Source organism: Miniopterus natalensis, chromosome 13 (genome assembly GCF_054644295.1).
Source record: "Miniopterus natalensis isolate mMinNat1 chromosome 13, mMinNat1.hap1, whole genome shotgun sequence".
Classification (NCBI taxonomy): Eukaryota; Metazoa; Chordata; class Mammalia; order Chiroptera; family Miniopteridae; genus Miniopterus; species Miniopterus natalensis.
This window is the reverse complement of record NC_142093.1, coordinates 54,561,876-54,584,803: the sequence shown is the minus strand read 5'-3', so window position 1 is coordinate 54,584,803 and position 22,928 is coordinate 54,561,876. Positions and strand designations below refer to the sequence as shown.

At 47.4% G+C, this 22,928-nt stretch overlaps 1 protein-coding gene across 3 annotated transcripts in view; it reads right to left on the bottom strand.

The window, feature by feature from the left end:
- Positions 1–22,928, bottom strand: part of INPP4A (inositol polyphosphate-4-phosphatase type I A) — a 117,807-nt gene that overhangs the window by 43,282 nt on the left and 51,597 nt on the right. The window contains exons 2-10 of one of the 3 annotated variants that reach the window (XM_087823707.1): positions 16,193–16,262; positions 15,113–15,321; positions 14,413–14,457; positions 7,255–7,373; positions 4,570–4,686; positions 4,219–4,298; positions 2,603–2,714; positions 1,604–1,694; positions 984–1,131 (exon numbers count right to left, since the gene is read on the bottom strand). In XM_087823707.1, coding sequence (XP_087679833.1) covers positions 984–1,131; positions 1,604–1,694; positions 2,603–2,714; positions 4,219–4,298; positions 4,570–4,686; positions 7,255–7,373; positions 14,413–14,457; positions 15,113–15,218 — 818 coding nt within the window. In that variant the 5' untranslated portion in view covers positions 15,219–15,321; positions 16,193–16,262. Of the gene's footprint in view, positions 1–983; positions 1,132–1,603; positions 1,695–2,602; positions 2,715–4,218; positions 4,299–4,569; positions 4,687–7,254; positions 7,374–14,412; positions 14,458–15,112; positions 15,322–16,192; positions 16,525–22,928 lie in introns of those variants that run through there. The other 2 variants (XM_087823708.1, XM_087823710.1) reach the window with 2 other exon arrangements.

The window sequence follows — 22,928 nt, the reverse complement described above, 5'->3', positions numbered from 1 at the left end:
TGCCTCCCAGGGGGTCTAGCTCACCAAGAAGCCTCACACTGAGCACAGTGCCCAACACATGGCTGGCGTGGAAAACAACACAAACCTCAAAAGCAAAATGCCTAGGTGAACAAAGTCTTTAAAATTAGAGTGCATATAAGTACATATATATACCTAGTGCAAACAGTGGGAAATTATGCCCTAACTAGAAATGATACGAAAAATGAAGATACGTGGTAGCTATATGTACACAGACAGAAATATGGAAAAGCTGAAAGGAAAATTTTTTAAATTAAAATACATATAAAATATGTATGAATAGAGAGAAAGCAGCTCTTTTCATTTCTTGCCATTTTTAAGTTTGAATTTTTCAAGATAAAAGTTTAAAATGAAACAGCTTTATTAAAGCAGTAGGATTCTGGCTACATTGTTTTCTTTCATGCTTCTGTTATACTGTGTCTGTGATTAACATCATTTCATGACACAGAGCAGGAATGACAGTAAAAGGCGGATGGGAGATGCAACTTACAGTACCTGAACCACCCCCCAGGCTTGTCCCTGCCTTGGGACCAATGATATCCATCCTGGGCTGGAAGGATGCTCCCATGGGTCCTACTCACCCTCTAGAGCCCTTATCACAGTGACCCTGCGCAAGGAAACTGCTGACCTAGGCAGCCATAACCAAAGAATTACCAGCTATTTTTAACTTTCTGAGGTCAAATGCACAGTGAAAGTAGAGGGAAAGTAGCAGGTGCTGAGTGCTGGGCACACATATGGTGCTCCAGGCACATTATCTTGTGAAGTCTTCTCACAGAAACCCCAGGATGCAGAGGAGCAAATGGAAGCTTTGGAAGCCCAGGCCACAGAACAGGCAAGGGGCGGAGGCTGGGTTTTTCATCTGGCCTGCCTGGGTCCAGTGCTCTGTCCACCACACACATCTAAGAGCTTTCCAGAAGACACAAGATGCGGGCAGGATGGGTGGTTCCTGCTCCACTTGGCCTCACCTGGCCGCATCTTCTTCCAGCAGCAGCTTCACGAACTGCCGGGGCACGTGCAGGGAGAGCACGCTCTCTGCCATCTGCTCCAGGATCCGCAGGTGGTTGCCATCGGTGGTGGGGAACCGGTACATGCGGCAGATGGCACCACCGAAAACTGAGGGGTGGTGGAGAGACAGAGGCTGTGTGAGCAGGCTGCAGACCTGTGCCAGGTCCCCCTTCCCAGGCCCAAAATGGTGCTGACACTCTCCATCTTCTTACTGTTCATCTCAAGGGAATTAAACATTTAAACCAAAAACCCACCAGGTGACTGAGCCTGAATGCTCTTCCCTGAGACAGGTAATACTCTTGTCCCAGGATGTATAATTGATTCCCAAGCACAAGGGCTGTGGCAGGCAGGCTGGCAGTCACTAAACCCAACGCAAGACAAGAAAGAGCGAGGCGAAGAAGGAAGCCCTCCCTTGGAGTATTACCAATTCCTTATACGTTGGCAAAAAGAGTGCAGCAGAGAAGGGACAATGGGGGTGCAGGGCCATGACGATGACAGCGGGTGGGCTGGAAAGGGTGACCACGGGCCCAAGGAGACACTGCCGAGAGAGGCAAGAGCACCGACGGAGGAAGCTGTTTACCCGATTTCAGCAATGTGTCTTTGCGCAGCGAAGCATATTTGGATCGGATTCCCAGTGCTTCGGTCAAACTCTCATCCACGGGCAGGACCATCTAGTGACACATACAGAAAAGCACAAGAAACCATGAGGCTCAGATGAGTCCAGAGCACTCAAAAGAGGTGGTGGCTGCCAGACATCATAAATCAGCTCTTAAGATGAATGCCACCATCAGCCCTACAATAAATATGTCACGTAGGCCACACACAGATTAACTTTCCACCTGGCATACTGAGTGTGTCCCACGCACAACTTCCCAGAAATGTGTGTCTTCTGACTATGTCACTTCACCTTGTATTTCAGTGTTTTGATGTGTAAACTTTAAGGGAGGGGAAAATGACACCCAGAAATATTTCCATAGCTGATGTTCTGGGCTTATCTGAGGTAAAATGAGCTATCTCTGTATTTTAAAGCAATGATACTTACCAGCTCTTGGGCTCTTAAATCAGAATTCTAGTCTGAGAGCTTAGAGTATATATGAACATGAGGGAGTGTGAACGGTAAGGAAAGGGTGGGAGAGGAAGAGGATGGGGAGATGGACCCTAGTGGGGGTGTGAGAGGCTGCAGAGGGTGTGCAGACTTGAAATGTGTGTGCATGAGGCAACAGTGGGCACCTAAGTGTCTGGGAGAGAAAGGTACTAACAAAATGTCAGAGACAATCTGGGTATCATTCAGCACCCCACCAGCCACCCCTCCCTCCTGACTGCAGCCCCTTGGCCAGGCTCCCCCACCACTCCCCACTCCGAGAGGCGACCAGAACAGCCCCACAGAGGCAGGCTCCAGGGCAGCAGAGCCTGAGGGGACCCCCTTCTCTCCACTTTAGAAGCGCCTGGGGGACTGGTAGGTCCTGAGGCGGTGGCATCAGCAGCAGGCCCTGCCTGTCCCTTCCCTGGCTGTGGAGGCAAAGCCCATCTGGACAGGTGCCCACTCCTTCCAATGGAGGGGCAGGAGGAGTCAGCTCACCCTCCCATTGACGGTGTCCAGGGACCGGGTCACTGGAGGCCGTTGGTCTGACTTCTCCTCCATCTGCCACCCGATAACCGTGATGTTACCCACGCGGTCACTCTCTGCAGACCTGCAACAAGCAACGCACTTTGGGAAGTGGTGTCATGACTGTGATCCATTTTCTGCGAAAAGCTCAGCCACCTGAGTCACCGGGGGTTGGGGGCGTGCCATGATTTGGTTGGCTGGTCAGTCAGGCAGCAATCACTGAGTGCCCAGACTCCAGGGAAGCAGACAGGACACCAGGGGACGTGGAGGAGTGGACAAAGCTCCACAGGGAAGTGTGAGCATGCTCGGTGATGCCGAGGGGAGGAGCCAATGCTTGCTCCCCTGGGCTGACCCCTGCCCCAGACAGTGATGGGGACGCATCTCAAAATCAGGTCTGGAGAGAATCTTCTGGCACTGAAACCCCTTCCTGCTCCTTCCGACCTGTCTTCAAGCTCTGATTTGCCTCAAGGCCTAGGCCTGGACCCCAAGTCAGCTGAAGTCACCCACGGTATCTGAAAGCCTCTGAATCCTGATACGATGCAGGTGATGCCACTCCAACCAGTCAGCTTTATCCCTAAGATTGCTCAAAGGGGTGCGGCTGCCTGGGCACATCTGACTCGTCCAGCGACGCCCAGGCTTTTATGTAAGACGTTTGACTTAGCCAGCAATCATCTTCATGTGGTCACTGCTACTGCCCATTGCCTTTGTGACTCTTTCTCAGTGTCCTCACGCCCGGAAGTCCTTTCCCTACACTATCCCAACAGTCACCTTCAGCTTCGGTAAAAAAGGGTTATGCTCACTTCTCAGATGTAACTCTAATCCACCAGGATTACTCTGCATATCACTTACCTGGATATTCTTCTCTGAGAGCCCTTCCCCCACCCAACCCCCTTCGTTTGCCCCGACTCTTCCTCTGTCCCCAGTCAGATGCTCCACACACACCAAGGTCATCTGCAGGGCTCTCACCCTGTCCAATGCCTGCAACACCCATAACCACAGCTACAGAATAGTGCACCATCTAGCAGAGAATTAATCCTCTTTGTCAAAACTTTCTTTATTTTGGACTATTTTCTTAATTTTCACATTATTTTGAAATCAAGAACACCAAGTCAGGGTTTGGGTGAGAGTTGCCCCTAAAATGAATTTGGGAAGAGTTGCCATCTTGACATCTTTCATCATTCTTCCAGGGACACAGTGGGGGATCCCCCCCCACAGGTATTTACTGAGCCCTAAGCACTGTTCTACATGCTTAGGATACAGCAATGAAGTAAAACAGACAGAAACCCCTGCCCTCTGGGAGCTGACACTCTTGGAGAGGAGGCAGACACTACAAACATATCTGATTTATTAGATATGTGTCTAGGTTTTCCTTCAGGTCTGAGTCTAACTATGCTCATGTTTCCTACGGATGCCACACACAACCATCCCCAATAGGCCTCTGATAGGCTGAGGTCTGCTTTTGCTTCAGTGGACAACCACTCCCTGCTAAGACCAGCCTCTGGGAGGGGGTAGGAAAGGGGGCCCTTCCCCATCAGTCTCTGGACCTTGTAACGCCATTTCCTTTCAAAAGAACACAATTAAATACCAACCTTAGTGTTAAATGCAACCGATGATGCCTGTCCTGCAGCAGATCCTTGACAATAAATGTTCCAGAGCCCAATAAATACATCTGAAGAAGACGGAGAGACAGCGTGAGTCCGATGCTCTGCCTCTGCTTCAATGTCTAGGCCCAGGAGTCTGGCTGGCTGGTGCCCACAACACCTCTCACCCTCACTGCAGGAGCCCAACAGAGATGCTCGGGAAGAAATTCCCAAAGACAAATTCAATTGGATGTCAATTTGTGAGCCAGTAACGAAGCCAACTGCATGTTCATCTCTCACTGAAATGAACTAGAGAGCTTTAAAAAGGGAAGAAAAACCCTGAACCACAAGCTACTTAACTGTTCCCTGAGATCTGTCTTTGACGTCATACACGGAAAGCTTGATTTGCGTCATCTGATTGATGAGGGAGTCTTGGAAGAAGGCAATACTGCTTAAGAATATAGGATTGTTGGTTCCCTAGAATGGAAAAAAAAATCCTCAGAACACAGGGTTGACTTTTCAAGTAACTGCTCTTGAAATACAGCAACATTTTCAGAATGAGAAACTAACATTCTTACCACCTTGGATCAACACAAATGCTCATGGCAGCATAAATGAATGCAGTCAACCAAAAAACTGCTTTTCAAGGATGAAGGAGTCCTGCAGACCCTTCCTGATCCAGACACAAGCTGTGCCCAGGGCTTGTCCTAAGGGCTTCCCCTCATTAGGAGGCTTCAATAATATGGAAATAGGCTGAATGTCCACATGTCATTCAACCCGAGGTGAACTATGCAGTTGGATCTACTACTTTGGGCTGTTCCTGCAAGATGTGTCAAGGCCGATAAAAGAGGAAATGAATGGCTTAGTTGTTATTTCTAGACTCCTGTGGTTTGGAAAAATTAAGGACTGACCTATTTAAGGCTATCCCTTTTTTGAGGCTAGCTGTTAGTTTCTACATCACAGATGGCTATTTCCTGGAAGCTTAGCCTCGCCCCCCAAAAACATATTCTTTTTCCCAGGCGGTGTAATTACCTCAGCCAACTGGTAACAGTTCCTGTCTATATCTGTGGTTGGGTCTGTGCTCTGGCTGTGTGCCCTCTGCAGCTCCAGACCCAGTCTCTCAATGTCTGCTGGCAGCTGCCCGCCTCCTCCCTCCAGCCACCAGCCTCCCTCCATCTGCCCTTGGTTAACCATCTCTGACTCTCCTTCCAAGGAGGCTACAAACTTGGTGCCTCCTTCTCCATTGTTCTCAACCACCTAGTGACAATAAATTCTTCCACAAATCCTCCCCTGCCCTGGCCAGTGTGGCTCAGTGGTTAGAGCGTAGGCCCCAGCACAGAAGGGTGGCAGGTTTGATTTTGATTCCTGGTCAAGGGCACATGCCTGGGTTGCAGGTTCAATCTCCGGCCCAGTGGAGGCCCATGCAGGAGGCAACCAATTGATGTGTCTCTCTCACATGGATGTTTCTTTCTCTCTCACTCTCCCTCCCTAACTCCCTTCCACTCGCTCTAAAAATCAAAGGAAAAAACCCTGGGGTGAAGATTAACAAAATAAAAAATCCTCTCTCACAGGCACCCCTTCTTGCCCCTCTTTGCCAGTGCCAGTCAGGTGCCACGTCACACTCCCTCAAACACCTCTGGCCAGCTGTAAACTCCCAGCCTGACGTTCAAGGCTTCCCCCTTGCTTTCCACCTGTGCCTTCTGCACACACTAAAAAGGCTAAAGTTATCCTTCAAGCCACATGAGGCTCCCCATCGCCAGTACAGAACTCTGCAATGTTCTGCCACATGTGGTCCCTAAACTGGCAGCATGGGCATGACTTGGGAGCTGGGGAGAAACAGTCTTGGGCTAGAGCCAACCTATCAAGTCAGAATTTCACTAAGCAGCCGCAGGAAGCCACCTCTGGTCCTCAGAACTGGCTGAGAACCCATCCTCCCGGTGCTATCCTCACCCTTAACACTCCCCACACTCTGCTGGGTATAGAAGCAGACATGTTCACCCAGCCAGGCATGGCTCAGCGGCTGAGCATCGGCCTAGGATCCAGGAGATTGCGGTTCGATTCCCAGTCAGGGCACATGCCCGGGCTGCAGGCTAGGCAGCCGATCAATGACTCTCTCATCATTGATGTTTCTATCTCTCTCCCTCTCCCTTCCTCTCTCTGAAATCAATAAAGATATATTTTTTAAAAAAAATAAAGCAGACATGTTCATTTCTGCCCCCCCCCCCCCCCCCCCAAACACACACAGGATAGTCAACCTCAGGGGCAGGGACTGGGCCTCAACGGCCTCTGCAATGCCCAACACTGTGCTGTGTTGTGGGCAGTGCTCAACAAAGGCTTAGAAAACAGAATTGTTGACTTGAACTTGGAAATAAGTTTGTAAGAGAATGGAAGGGCCTGGCTTCCAAAATGTAGGAGGAGGAGGAAGTGCAGTGGAGCCTGCTGGAGACTGGTGGGCCGGATAATTCACCAGGAGCGCACATTCCAGTGGGATCCTGCACAATCCCACACCAGCAACTCCTACGCTTAGCTTCACAGCTACGCAGGAGCTCATTACCGAAACAGCTGCTGCAAAATTCCCAAGGTGAATGCATATTATTCATTTTAATGTAAAAAGTAAATATATAGCACACAACTCAAAAGGACATAAAAATAAAAACCAATAAAAATAGGGGTATGTGTAATAAGAGGGCTGGTTAAGAGTTACTCCCCAAAATTGATTAATGAGCACAATTTACAAAAGTAGCAGCCAACTGGAAGTGACAATGAAGAATTGAGTCTTCCTCTTAAAAGGCAATCAGGCTTACAGCATCACTGTTCAAAAATAACCAGCCAGTAGCTGATCAATAATTGTAAAGGGGTGGCAAATAAAAATGACACCCAAAACTGTGATAAAAAATATCAAGTGCTATAAACACATGGAAAGTAGCAATAATTCACATAGATATTATCACAGCTACAGGTGCTCAGGTTGGTGAGCAGCCCTCCCGCTGGGGTGAGAATCACGGTGAGCCTGTCGCAGAGCCCCCGGGTGCCAGCAGCACCCACCTCGATGATCTCCGTCTGCGCGTGCTTCGTCCAGAATGCCTGAGGAGGGGTGGTCACACTCACTGCTACAAAACTATTTGGTTTCCGATCTAGCGATGGCGTATGCAGCTCACTACAAGCTACGGAATCAAGATGGGAAAAACAAAAGAATCCTTTAAAATCAGGCTCTAGTTATTTCTCTATTCCACACACACCCAAAGAGCAAAAAAAGTAAATGGCACTCAAAGGGATTAGACAATTACACTGTCAGCTGTCACAGGGAGCTGACTTTTTAAAATTGGAAATAATTTCTTCTCACTCCTCCCCTCCCACCCGCACCCCAAGGCAGCACTGCCCTAACTGCAGGGGAGGCCGAGTCCAAGGGACCTTTCTATGTCCAGGAAATGGGGCACAGAGCGAACAATCTCATATGGTGTCTGACCCTTGTGAACATCCTACCAACCAAGCTAAGCAGCCACAGAGTCAATGAAATCACGACACAGCTCCTTGTGCCTGTGTCCATGACTGCCGTGCTAGCCCTGAGCTTGCACTGCCCCATGGTCTGTGTGGGTGTTCACTGGAAGCAAATTTAAATTTTATGGCAAAATAAACAAAACTTTTTAAAAAAGGAAGTCACTGCTTATTTATTCTTCTTGTAAGACTCATATCAAATGCAAGATTACAAAAAAATGTTACTTTTCAGAACAGGAACTGTTCCAGTTAGAAAATCTATTGTACTAAGCACTTTGAAATAGATGCTAAGACTCAGAAAATTCCACCGTAGAAGTGACCTACAGGAAAATGGTCCTATTTCATTGACTCTAACATGCATCTGTTGTAAAATGCACTGTGAAAGCAAAAATGACCCACTGCCATTAGACTAGGATATGCTATTGACTGTAAGATACTTTCTTATTATAGAGATATTAAAATATGAAAATATATACATCCTGGAACCGATTAAATATATGGTAAATCAAAAGTTCGACACCAGTAGAAACTAGTTTTGGTGGAGCAATAAACACTCTCCAGAGTGCTGTCAATTTTGCTTAATTTCCAGAGTTCTGAAACAATGGACTTTGACCATTTTTGCTGATGTTCTCATTGCCTTTATGGAGGAAAAAATTTTTAGAAGTCCTTACTCTGTCATTCCTGCCCCCATCATTCTCATTTGATTTTTAAAATGTTCACTGGTGATTTAAAAGTAGAAATTGATTTTTACTTCTGAAAATTAATTTTTGTTCTCTGATTATCCCCTTTGTAATATCTTCTCGTATATCTTCAATTTTCATTATTTATTGGATATAATAAAATACAAAGAACTTGGCTTTTCAGAGTTTTAACAATCATATACACCCATGTAACCATCAACAGAGCAAGGTAGAAAACTTTTCCCATCAGACTAGAAAGTTTCCCTGTCCTTCCAGTCAAGTCCCCACCTCTGCAACCACTTCTGACTTCCATCACTTTTGTCTATTCTTGAACTGCATATAAATGGAATGTTTTAAGATTCATCTATATTTTTATATGTATTGATAATTCGTTCTTTCTTCTAAATTGATGAGTTATATGCCATTGTATAAATGTACCAAATTTTTTTAAATCCATTCCACTGTTAATGGGAATCTGGGCTGATTCATTTTGAACCATGATAAATGCAGGTGCCATAAACATTCTTGTTCATGTCTTTCTGTGAGCTTACATTTTCCTTTCTCTTGCATAAGCAGCTACGGGTGACATTTCTAGGTTATAGCAGAGAACAGGTCTCATTTCACAAGCTAACAGTTTCCTAATGTGGCCGCCCGCACCACTTACAACACAGTGGGCTACATGCATGATTTCAGCTGATCTGCATCCTGCCAGCATTGAGTGAGGTCAGTACTTCTCTCAGTTGTTCTAACAGATGTGTTTTAATTTGCACATCTGTGATGTGAAGCATCTTTTCACCATATGCTTATTGTCTATTTTTACAACTTCTTTTTGTCAAGAGTCTAATCAAGACTTTTGCTTATTTTTAAGTTGGGTCGTTGACTTTTTAACTGTTGATGCGTAAGCATTTTATTTTAGATCTGTTCTTTATCAGGTATATATGTTGTTAATATCTTTTCCTAATCTGTGGTTTATCTACTCCTTCTTAGATTTTTAGAATATTTTATTTTATATTTTTAATTTTAGGGCATGGTAGGCAGAAGAATGTCCCTCTCTGAAAAAAAGTATTCATGTCCTAGTCCCTGGAACCTGTGAATATATAACATCACCGACTAAGGACTATGCAGATGTGACTGAGGTCACGAAACCCTGACATGGGGAGGCTATTCTGGATTATCTGAGTGGTCTTAACTAATCACATGAACTCTTAAAAGCAGGAGAAGAAGGTGGAGTCAGAAAGGCGTGACCCTGGCCCAGCTGGCATGGCTCAGCAGTTGAGCATCAACCTAGGATCCAGGAGATTGCAGTTCGATTCCCCGTCAGGGCACATGCCCAGTTACAGGCTCGGTCCCCAGTGGGGAGCATGCAGGACACAGCCGATAAATGACTCTCTCATCACTGATGTTCCTACCTCTCTCCCTCTCCCTTCCTCTCTCTAAAGTCAATAAAGACATTAAAAAAACAAACAAAACGAAAGAGGTGACTCTGGAAAAAGAGGTGCATGATTCCAGCTGATCTGCACCCTGCCAACACTGGGTAAGGTCAGTGAAAGGCACACGACCTGCCACTGCTGGCTCTGAAGACAGATAAAGGGGTCCACAAGCCAAGGAAGGTGAATGGCCTTTGTAAGCTGAGAACCATCCTCAACTGGTAGCTGGCAAAGAAATGAGACCTCAGCCCTAAAACAATAAGGAACTAAACTTCACCAACAATGGAACAAGCAAGGAAATAGATTCTTGCTCAGAGCCCCCGAAAGGAATGCAGCCCTGCTGATACCGTGACTCTGGTGTTGTAAGACTCTAAGCAGAGACTCCACTGAGCCCACTGGATTTTTGACCTAAGGGAACATAATGATAATAAATTTGTGCTGTTTTAAAGTGCTAGATTTGTGGTCATTTGCTGTGGCAGCAAGAGCAAGCTAGAGAATAGGTGCTTTTGCGATCTGTCCAAGAAATCTTTGACTACCCTGAGACTGTTAGTTACTTCCTTTGTTTACTTCTAGAACCTTCAAGGTTTTACTTTCTAAAATTCTCTTCTATTTCTTCTACATTTACCCCAGCAGGAATCAGGGCCCTGACTGTCCCGCTCTCTCCTTCTCCTTCATGCTGCGCCCTAAGGGAGCCGTGGTCTGGTCCCAGCTGCCCTTCATCAGGTGTGGGTTCTTCACATCCACGCAAGGTGGAACAGTTGGGTCTGTCAAGCACAAGCGATGGCAGACAGACTGAGGAATAACAGGTGGCCAACAGTGGGAACATGAACATCATCAATTTAAGGGCCAATAGGCCAAATGCCACCTTCAGAACACACCTTCTTACGAGTGACCTCCTCTCCTGGCCTCCTCTCCTGGCCTCCTCCCCGACCCAGCCAACCTAAATCTCACGCAGTGTTTCATTCCTGGCTCAAAGGTCCTTAGCTTCCACGGGTCTTTCTCTCAGCAGCCCCCAGTCACATCTCTGTTTACTGCTTATATCATCCTTAGCCTATTTCCATAGAAACCATTAATTTCTGACATGCATGCCTTGTCTCGCCAACCAAATCACCTGCAATCCCAGCTGAGTAAATGCTGTTGCGGTAAACTGGTAGGACGTATTTCAAGTACATATCATTTGACTCAGCGATTCTACACCCAAGAATTTATCAAGGAAATAACCAGCAAAATATATGGAAGGTCTGTGTACAAGTATGTCCACTGTGGTGGTGTTTATAATGGCAAACTGGGAAGAATCTGATGTCACCAACAGGAGACTGGCTAAAATGAGTGTGGCAGAGCAGTCCACAGGTTCTCTTGAGGGACTCAATGCTATGAGGCAGCTCCATGTTTATTAGAACGAAAGGTGCCAGTGATGTTTTGCTACATGAGAAGAAAAGCCACGTTAAGAACACTAGGGTGACATTCTGTAAATAATTCCACCACCTCCACAACCAAAATCATTATAGCGCGGTGTGGGTGTAAAAATACCTGGAAGGACACACACCAAAATGCCAACTGTCAGTCTTTCTCAGGGATTTCTTTTCCTACATTTTCTGTAATAAATGTTTTAAAATAAGCATTTTTGTTGTTGTTAATATTCACCCAAGGATTTTTTTTCCATTGATTTTTTGAGAGAGAGAGGGAGAGAGGGACAGAGGGAGGAAGGGAGGGAGGGAGGGAGGGAGGGAGGAATATCAATGTGAGAGAGACACATCGATTGGTTGCCTCCCGCACGTGCTTCAACTGGGGTCGGGGATCAAACCTGCAACCCAGGTAGGTGTCCTGACCAGGACCATGACCATTAGGTCCATGGGCACATGAGCCAAACTGGCCGGGGTAGCACTTTTTAATTTAAAATTTTTTTATTTTAAGACAAAATATTTGATCATTCAATCATCTGGCTCCTCACCTTTTTTTCTTAATTATGATAAAATTCATTTCACATAAAATTCACCCTCACTTTATAAGGCTGTTCTTCCTCTGTGTGTCTCTACTACTTCTTGATTTGTCACATGCAGAAACATCCTGATTTTATTCTAGGGGTGAGGGTTTTTAACTCAATTATATCAACTCTCATCCTCTGTGCTCAATCAGTCTGGCTCATTTTTGATTAAATCCCTATTCTGCATTATTAAAGTTGAGTATTACTCATTATGAGCCAGTGGGATTTCTTTCACTTCTCTCCTGTGTTGGACCCTACCTGTTTCCTGGACCCCATGTCTTCCTTCTTCTCAATTCACTCCCTCTTCTGGGTGAAGCACACCCTCCACTAACTTCCAGTGAGAGGATGTGAGGAAGTAAGCTTATTTGAGACTGTAGCTGAGACAAGTTTCCTCCTACCCTCACATTTGACTGAGTCTGGTTGAGTACAGCATTCTCAGCTGGAAACAGTTTCCCAACCACATTCCGGGTGCTGCCCCACTGCCTTCTAGTTTCCAATGAGCCAGAGAGTCTCCAGCTAGCTTCATCCCTGATCCTTGGATATGACCTTTATTCCCCCTCTCTGGAAGTTTAGAGGCTCTTCACTTTATTACCCGTGCTCTGAAATTTCACCATGATGTGCCTCATGGTGGGTGTTTTTTCAATATGCTGGGCCTGGTAGGTGTTTTTAACCCAGACACACATTTTTCAGCCCTGAGAGACCCCTGGTGTTATTTCTTGGTAACTTCCTCCCTCACATTCTTTACTAAGTGTTGGACCTCCCGAATCTGCTCTCTAATTTTCCATTTCAATTTCTCTCCCATTTTCTATTTTGCTTTTAAATTTTTACTTTCTGAGATAATTCCTTGAATATATTCCAATCTTTACTGAATTTTCAAATATTTTCTGTCCTATTTTAAATTTCTTAAATTAGCCTTGTTTTTCAACTGTTCTTTTTCTTTAGAGTATCCTGTTCTTGTTCGATGTATACACCATCTTCTCTTGAGGCTATAAATTATAATCTATATATAATACATACATAAATATAATTTTATATATAAAATATATATTAACTGTATTTATGTAAATATATAATTTATACACAAGCCGCATGTCCATCAGCAGGAAAATAAACTATGGTTCGTTCACACGACAGCCACTCAGCAAGGCAGGAATGAGCTACTGATCTGCAGAACCTCATGTCCAGTATGAGTCTCAGGAGCACTATGCAAAGTGAAAGAAGCGGTACCCAGAAGGCTGTGTGCCATATGATTCCATTCATGTGAAACTCACAAGGCCTAATTGCAGTGACAGAAAACAGGTCGATGGCTGCCTGGGAGTGAGGGTGAGGACACGGGAACCCTTCGGGGTGATGGAAAGGCTCTGTATCCTGACAGCAGTGGTAATTATATGCATGTATATGCTTATCAAAACTCACTGATACTACATTTAAAATGGGTATATTTTACCTATAAGTTATACCTCAGTGTTGATTTAAAACAAAGTGAAAGATTAGTTAGACCTTTGTGGAAGGCCCCCAACATGAAAGAAAAAATAGAACTTGGAAGAGACAATGATGGAAGTACAAGAAAACATCAAAGAAATTACACGTCAAAGAAATTATATACTGTACGGAGTCTGTTTCTGTTTCTTATCCTTCCTGATGTTTGGGATGATTTAGGATAAGGGGTGGAAATGCGCTCACACTCTGTTGTGAAACCTGGGCTGGCGTTACAATTTGTAAAGAGCAATGAAGCTCTAGGTTGGTGGGCAGGTGTGTGTCTCCTGCAACCCCCCACCCCCGTACACAACACAGTACTCACTACCACTGCAGACCCAGACATCAGGCAGCACTGGCGAAACTTTGCACTGGTTTAAGGCCATTTAACCAGATGTGGGGACATTTTCAGAGTTTAAAATTTAATAATACTTATGTTTTTATGGATTTACCAATTTGTCAAAGTCCTTCTGTATTGTTTTGTTTTAACCACCATGAGCTTCTCTCTCACATGGTAACACCCCATACAACCCATGAGGAAACCCGTGCAGCAAGGTCAAGGGCAGGCTCAAGGCCAAGCAGTTTGCAGCACAGTCCGGATGAGATTCCAGGAACACCTGACTCGCCAGGAGGTGCTTCTTTTGTCACATTACCTCTTGGACACCACTGCCAGGCCACCGGCCAATGCTGACCACCACCCAGGGGATGAGAAAAGGGGAGGGGACCACCAGAGAGTAGTGCCTCCAGAGACGAAGAGTCCCAGATGACCACACCTTACTCTCCTACCTCCTGGGTGAGCCACCGGCCTGCCACATTTCCCTGATCCCAGAGCTGGCAGTCGACTAGTTTTACCCATTCTCTCTCGGTCGCTCCCTGAGAGGGAGGGTACACAGGTGTCATCACCTCCGTTCAGAGAGTAGGGAATGAGGGCTAAAAAACTAAACTCAACCACACAGTCCCCAGACCGGCCCCCCCCACCCCGCCGTGGGAAGTCCACACCAGCCTCCGGTTTCATCTCAGAAACACTTCAGCGGCAGTGGCAGCGGCAGCAAATTCTCTAAGACAAACTAGGGCTAGAGACTGTGTTCTTGTTTTTGATAAACATATATTTTTAAACCAAAACAATTAAAAAGACACCCACCTAAGCTGAATTCTAAAATGGGTTCATCTGGATCTTGTAGATTTCCTAAATAAAAAAGACATGCCAGAAAAAAGTCACCCTTAAGCAACAGTTCCCTTTTAGAATTTATGCAAAAAAACCCCAACACACTTGTAATCATTTCACAGTATTTGTAAATCAAACCGTCATGCTGCATACCTTAAACTTACACAGTGATATGTATCAATTATTTCTCAATAAAACTGAGGGGGGGACAGGACTCCAACATTCTACTTTATTTTTCCATGCAAAATTGTTATGCAAGATGATTTCTTCATTCTATAAATATTTTGTTTTGAGATTCCTAAGAAGTCTCAGACCCCAAAACCAAACCCCTTCCTTTCCAGGTCTGCATATCCACAACAGGCAGGGCTTTTACTGTGGCCTGGACACTGGCCAGACAGGTCCGGTGGACACTCCTACATTATCTCCTGGCCAACCAGCCTTGAATGAATCCACCCAAACTGGAAACCTGAGAGCAGGCTGGTTCCCAGGGAGAGTGCCGGCTCTCCCTCTCTATTCTTACTCAACCAGAGGATGCCATACTAGGGCACCCTCCAGCCTGGGGCAGTCACAGGGGGCTTATACTGGCTGTTGAGCAGGTGCCCCAGGAGGCACACTTGGCCCTCCCAGAACTACCACTATGTGGGACCCACCAGGAGCCAGCCCCCGTGAGGCTCACCTGCCAGAGAGAGGCCAAGCATGTCAGCTGCCACATCAATGGTGGAAGCCCGCTGCATTGCACGGGCCCTGGCGCTATGGCGAGGGCTGTGCTCTCTTGCTGTCATGATGTCATTGGCGATGATGTGCTTCCTGCTCCTGGATCAGACCACGCCTGATTCCCTGGGAAGAGCTGTCACCCAGCCCTAGAACCCTAAGGTGGCAGTAGTCCTGAGAAACAGGAATGAACACTGGTAAGAAGCACAGAGATAGTGGTAGAAAGACACTGAGATCGTGGAGAGAATGTGACCTAACACGAGCAGGTGCAGCAAGACCAGGGTCGTGGCAGGTAGGGGCCGGGGTGAAGGAGAGTCTGATGGTCTAAGTCTATTTAATCACCACTACCTCTGTACTTCCCAGTACCTGCTCACACACACACCAACACAGCATGCCTGTGGGACCCATACAGAAATCGTGTTCTGACAAAGATATGCCACCTTAAATGATGGTTTACATATAATCATAAAATACGGCTTTTGAGATTTTACTTCCTTTATTATGCTTTTCCATTGGCGAGTCTCATAGAATTTCATAAAATTTAAAGCCAATTCACTATAACCTCTGTTAGAAGGATACAGATTCATGAAGGGGTTTGCCACCCTGGCCACCAAAGCATGGTGGGACATGCGACAGACAAAAGCATGTGTCCTCCAACCTTGCTCTCTTTCTTCCCAGAGCTACAGGCACTTCATGTGGGTCTCGGTCTTGGGCTTTCCTTCCCACGAAACATACAGGTGATCCTCTATGCCTGACTAATGCAGACAGTGCTGTGCCGTGGAGGTGAACATCTCTGTGAAAACGGCCACTGTGGGCTGGACCAGAGAGCACAGAGCTCATTTTGCTCTAAGTGGGATGAGCGGCAAGAAGTGAGCCCATTTTTCTAACCCTAGACACAATAATCCCTGCTGCATCTAGAAGGAGCCACCCTTTAGAAGTTAAGATAATTAAACTGAGCAAAGCTTCCAATTTCCAGAGGTGTCAACACCTCTGTACCTGAAGGGCCCATGTTCCTGCTCTTGAGTGAGTTCACCCAGCAACTTACTGGACATGTTTGTTCTGGATCAGTAGAGACACGTGGCATTTCTTCATAGAAGCACGTCGAAATCCATCATCTAAAAATAGAAAATTATAAACTTAGGCTAGTCAACAAATACAGAGTTCTTATGAACACATAACACATACGCTTTAATTCCAATACCTAGAAGTATGGGGAAGCTGTAAGCTACTTCACGTTCCTTTGAGCTCTACACACCAACCTAACCTTTTCGCTCAAAAATAAAGGTTTTGCTCAAAGCATGAGAAATAGAAAGTATACACTCCTATGACCCTCCAGGGGTGAGCCGGGGGAACCTGGGCCAGCCCTAAAGTGCGATGTGAGCAGTGGGGTGGTTTAGGGAAAATAAGGAGGTAAGAATCTGAGCCCCGGTCTTCCCGCTTACAAGTCTCAGGTCTGGGATAAGCTGCTGGACCCCTCTGAGGCTCTGCCTCTTGGTGTCTAAGATGAGGCTAGTTGTACCCACCTCACAGGGCTGTTGTGAGAAACAAACGTGTCACAGCGGGAGATGGCTCTGCAAACTCCACTGGGCTCCCCAAACTCCGCTGGCATCCCACCGTTGCTACAGCCTGGCCCACGGGCACCCTGCTGTGGAGCAGGACACCCGACTCTGATTCAGTCCCAGCACTGCTGGGAAGCTGTTGGGGTGAACCTCAGGGTCCCACACATGAGCCCTCTGAAAATGTCGGGGCCTGGGTTGTAGACCACAGGAAGAGCAGTGCTCTCAGCTCTGGGGCAAACTCAGTCCCTTGAGGTTGTGTTCCTATCCCTCCCACTGCAACACCTTTAGCCTGGGTACCTCAGCAGAAAGGGCCATGGTCTGGCTGGGGAGTTACACTAGAAATCACCAGGGAAAGGCTCATCAGTTTGCCGAAATTAAAAAGCATACAAGTCTCCCTGGCCAGCGTGGCTCAGTGGTTGGAGCACTGCCCCACGTACAGAAGGGTCTTGGGTTAGATTTACTGGTCAAAGGCACATATGATGAAAATGGCAAAGTACGGGGAAGCTGAAAGCTATTTCATGTTCCTTTGAGCTCCTAGATACTTGCAGTACTAGTATCTGTTAATTTGTAATGTACAAATTAATTTTAAAAACTCACTAAAATCCAAGTAGCAAAAGATAAGAATTCTTAAAAGAGTAATACATGTGGGTAAACATTTTGAAAAGTGACCAAACTCATAATAATTAAAGCAATGCTTACCACACCTATATTCCCCTAAATTAGTCCTCTAAAAGCAGTGTGTTCCTCTATCCAGAATATTCTTGGTTGGAGGACCTAGGGGAAATTCCATAGGACTCCTGTTTTACTGATAACATTTTAGAGTGCCACAAGCATTTTGCAAAGCAATCTGATATTATTTATCAAAATTTGTCCACAACAAAATTCTTGCCAATAATCCAAAGATGCTTATTGCAGCATTACTTGTAATGACAAACACTGAAACCAATCACTGCACTTGAGTCCATTCTGCAACATCTCTAAGACACCGGCGATCATAATAAAGCCAATAATCACACAAAAGGTACTTCCACCTCATCAGTCACCAGGAAAAGGCACATAACAGCCATGAGATATCACTGCACACCCACTAGAATCGCTAAAATGAAAAGACAGACAATACCAAGTGGCGGCAAGGATGTGGAGTAATGGAACTGGATATACTGCTGGAGCAGCCACTCTGGAAAACACAGTATCTACTCACACTGAACACACAACTACCCCAGGATTGGGAATTGCTAAGAGAAATGTATACTTATATTCCCCCTAAAAGGTGTGAAGAACATTTAGAGCAGTAACATTCATAACAATCAAAAAATAGAAACAACTCAAATGTCCAGCAACAGCAGAATGGACAAAACAACACAGTGACTCCTAGAAACGAAGTCAGGGGGAGAGCCAGACACACAGGGTGCATCTAGGCAACTGCACTTTCACAAGGTTCAGGCACAGCCCAAAGAGCTCACTCTGAGGGGTGAGTACTGGTGCATGAGGTAGGAGTTAGGGGGCATGTAAGGAGGCTGGGGGGCCAGGGGCTTTGCCTCCCACTTTGGGTTCCGTGAGTGAATTTACTGTGTGAAATTCACTGAGAGGCATACCAACAATTTTTATACCTCAATAAAAAGTTTAATTCTTGTAATGGCTGCAATAAAGACAACACAGTATGAAAAAATGTTTATGTCAGTCCTGCATCATGTGGGGTTTTCATGGACTATTCCACCTGTGTTCTGGTTATAGCCCTTCCTTAAAAAGATGTGACAGAGGCAAAGAGCCAGCAGTGGGCCACAGCAAGACAGTGGCCATCTGGGGGCATGACCACGGGGAACTGCTCCCTTTCTTACCTGTCATCCCCTTGCATCACTGAAAACTGCAATGCCATGCTGGCCAGAGGCTGAGGGGCACCCTGGAGGTGAATCAGCCAGAGGAAGGAGTTCTTTCTTGAACCTCCCTCCAGCTACTGAAGTTGCAGCCACCTCCCCCTTCAGCTGAGACAGCAGAGACATGTCACCTATCACAGGGCTACATCTATCCCCTGACATCTCAAAAGCCCAAGGGAGGCTCCCATCCCCCATCCCTCCTCCCCTTGCAGGGTCCCTGCCCACTCCACCCACCTGCCCCTTCCCCTAGGAGGGAGGTTACTATTATAGGCATTATGAGATTCTGGGGATAGAAATGCTTAAAGGGGAACATCTACAGACTAATTTTACACTTGATACGTCCATAGATCATAGAAGCTTTTAGGTCAAAAAGACCTCAAAAGCTACTTCGTGGTTACTTGGGGGCATTTAATTAGAATCTGCAATTTAAGTCATCAAGACCCAGAACAAAACGCTAATTTGTACAGCTGAACTCGATTACCTTATTAGTCTCATTAATTTAAGGTAATTCACCAAGGACTCCTATATTCCCATGGTCCCCATTTTTTTCCTCATTTCAAGGTTGAAGCTCATTAGAAGCAAAACTACACTAAAAATAAAAAGGAGAGAGGGTGTGGGAGCTGTTTGGAGGACAGGGTGGGGTAGGGAGGTGAGAAGAAAGCAGGAGCATTCAACAAAGGAGCTACCTCCACCTCCTCACTCTGAGACACATGGTCCCTTCTGACAGGACACTGGCCATCGAATCAACAGCCCGAGTGAGGCAGGCGATGAGGGCGGAGGGCCATAGGCAAGGCAGAGAAAGAGGCTCTGATTCACACGCCTTCATGGGACCAGCGAGGTGGCCATGGCTTTCAGGAGCTTCATGGGACCACGAGGTGGCGATGGCTGCCAGGGGCTTCTCCAGAAGCCAGTCTTGCCCTCCTCCAGAGACCAAGAAACCAAAGGCTAGAAAGGGACTCTGGAGGACACTCTGGCTCAGTAACCTCCTAGGGAGGGCTAACCACAGAGCCCCATCTTTAACCATCTTATACACTGGGGTTCTCTGAGAATAATCTTAAAAAGGAGATGCAGAGACGAGGTCACAGAAGTCCAGACTGGGCAACTGACTTTCTCAGGGTCAGACGGAGGTGCAGGATGAACTATGAGAAACAACCCAAAGCCAAAAGCCCACATACAACTGGGGCCGTCCTCCCTGCCCTTCGTAGCCCAGCCACCTTCTGGCTGTTGCTGGGAGCCAAGGGGCTAACGGCAAGCCTTCACTGGGCCTCGCTCTCCTAACAGGCAGCAGGAGAAAGTCAGATGAGAAAGGCTGCGTGAGTCAGCGTGTGACTCAGCAGCCCTGAGGAGGAGGCCACCTCAGCAGTCAGAAAGAGGAAGAGCTTTCTCTCAAAACCCCGAAATCCAGGACAGCCACAATCACTGCGATGAGGCACCCCACGGCTCACTGGCACTCAAACCTGAGAGACGGCCACTGCCCACCTCCCACCCAAGCCTGTCCTGCACACAGCCCCAAGACCCACAGCCTGTCCTCCCAGAGGTGCCCTGGCACGCCGTGGTCTGTCCCTCCAGGATGACCCGCTGGGACCCTGTGTCTTATGAATGCCAGGCTTAACTCCCTGTTTCTGCCACATCTCCTGGTGCAAAGACCAGGTTTTTAGACAAACACTTTCTAGTAAACAAACTCTCAACACCTGCGGCGACTGTATTTGCAGCAACTATATTTGCTCATCTGCGTCTGGCTTTTTGCTGCCTTCCAGACACCCAACAGGTAACATGACAGCCCCTTCCCTCCAGGGCTGGAAAAAGACTACAGGGAGGCCCGCTTTCTCCTCTCCTTCTGAGCTGGGAACCAGCTCCCTCCTACCTCCTGCTCCCTGTGCCTGCAACGGGCTGAGGGGGAAGAGCAAAGCCCCAGCTCGCCACCTAACACAGGAGTTCATGCCACCTAACACCACCTAACATGGCCCGGTGTTGCCAGGATTTAAATGCAGGAAACTCATGGGCCTTAGGAAGTCAAGCCCAGGGAAACAAAAAATGTGCAGTAGTTGGTACATATTCTCACTGGCAGGACAAACTACCCTCCCAGGGTCCCACTGGGCCTGCGCTTGGCAGAACAGTCACTCCTGCTTCCCACTTCCCCAAGCCCTGTTCTCTGCCAGTGACCCTGAACAGGCAGCAGTGGCAGTAAGTTCACCACCCAATTTATTAACTAATCAGTCTCACTCTTTTCATGAATATGGCAGCTGATATAATGCCTTAACCCAGATTAAACTGCACATCTGGGACTCTAAGAGGAGAGGTAGTCACCTTGAGTGGGCCATGGATGTCCCTCAAAAAAACAGGCAGGCCAAGTGCCCCTGGGTAGGACAAACCCGAGTGTTCAAGCTTCCCCCCAGACCCTGTTTCCCCATCTCAGTCACTGGCAACTCCCATCCTTCCACTTGCTCCAGCCAAGAAACAAAATCGATGCTGACTGCTGGCCTCCTCTTCCTCTCACACCCCACACCCAAGCCATTCTGTTGGCTCTATCTTCCCAGAGAACCAGACTTCAACCCACCTCTGCACCCCAGCCCCATTGTCCTGGCTTCTCCAGTCCCTCTGCAGGCCCCTAGTCTGCCTCCACGCAGCGCTGGCTCCCGCCCTGTCCTCCCTGCTGCTGACATCTCCCCAGTTGGCAACGCCCTGCAAGGACAACAGAAGGCAGCTCCCTCACCTCTGTATTTCCTTCTTAAAACCAGAAGTCTTCAGGACAGTTGGTCAAAACTGCAGCTGCCAGGATTTAAATGCCCCTGGTGGCCCCTGGTGGTCCACCTACGAACCATGAGCCTTTTGAGGATTTTGTACAGGAACCAGTTTGAAAATAGGTCACCCAAAAAAAGTGTTGAAAAGTGTTCCTGCTGAGCAACATGAGCCAGACCCCGGGTCTAGGTGATAGCATCGGGGAGACCAGAGATGTGTTAATAGCAAGCGTGTTGTCGGGGAGGTGCCAGCAGCTGCTACAGCGGGTGGGTATCCTTGGGCTGCCTCAGCCAGAACAGGCCCTCCCAAACCTTGGCCACTTTTGTTAAACACCCACACTTTCTCATGCTGTTTCTTCTCCATAAACTGGCAATCTCCTCAATAAACAGTGAAGGTCTCTCACAGCCCAGGCCCTTACAGATATAAAGATGAACAGGGAGGCTTGGGCAGGAAATGCATCACAAGAAACATAACCAAAACAGGAGTGATGGACAAGCTGAGGGTCACACTGGTGCTGCTCCAGCCTCTTCTGGAACCTTCCCTGTGAGAAGGGTTGGGCTGTGGCTGTCCTGCTGCCACACAGGGGCAGCCAGGGCTAGCACCAGTGATTCTGGAGGCTGACCCTTGGGGTGAATCGACCCAGTGTTCCTGTGTATTGCTCCTCTCACTCTCATGTACCAGGCTTCATTTGTTGCTCAATTACCACACAAGTTCCCAGAACACCACAAACCAATATAATGGAGTTACTGCACAGGCCCTACGGTCCCTGTGAAAGCTGCCTGTTTAGTGCTGGAGACAATGGACATCAGTGTCAATGCTGCCCTGCTCTCTCCAGGACATGACAAGGCTCACATCTCACTCCATTGTCAATAGGCCAATCGGGGCCCTCACATAATTAACTGGAAGTTTGCCTGGATGTTGGCCAGAAAGGCCTCTCAATAGTGTCACAGAAATGTCCTAATAGGACTGAAGAAGCCATCCAGTGTTATCAATGAAGACATGCTGTCCCAGAGGACCGAGAGCAGAGATGAAGACAACAGTGCCCGTGATCTGTGAGTGGGTTATCCCCGAGTGGGGCTCCACAAAGCCCTCAGCATGAAGGAAGGAGCTGCAGACCCAGAAGCCCCGCCCCCAGGGCACACAGTCAAAGCTCGGGGCCAGGAGCTGCAGCCAGAAGAGAACTCTGACTCCTGAGACTGCTCTTTCTCTTCCCCTTTCTTTTTCCACCCAAACCCTGGGCTGTAAGTCCTGGCCTGGTGCCTGCTTCTACCTCCCCCATCAGAGCTGGCCATGTGGAAGCCGATGGCAACAGGGCGATGCCACCCTCTCTGCTTCTCTCCTTCCTCTGCACTGGGTGGGGTCTATTCTTTCAGCCAAGGGAATGGTAAGTGTGGGTGTGGCCACAGCTGCTCAAGGCTCGGAGTACCCTCCTGGGGGCAGTGGCCCACACCCCAGCTACAGCAACTCCTCTGCCTTGTCCTGATGGTGTAGTGATGAGGCTGTCACGCTGAGGGCGAGTTCTGGGTACTCCTGCTCTCCTGACTGAAACATTGTGCCCGGCAGCCCGACACCTGTGCTGCAGAGTGGAGAGCCCCAACTCTGATGAGTT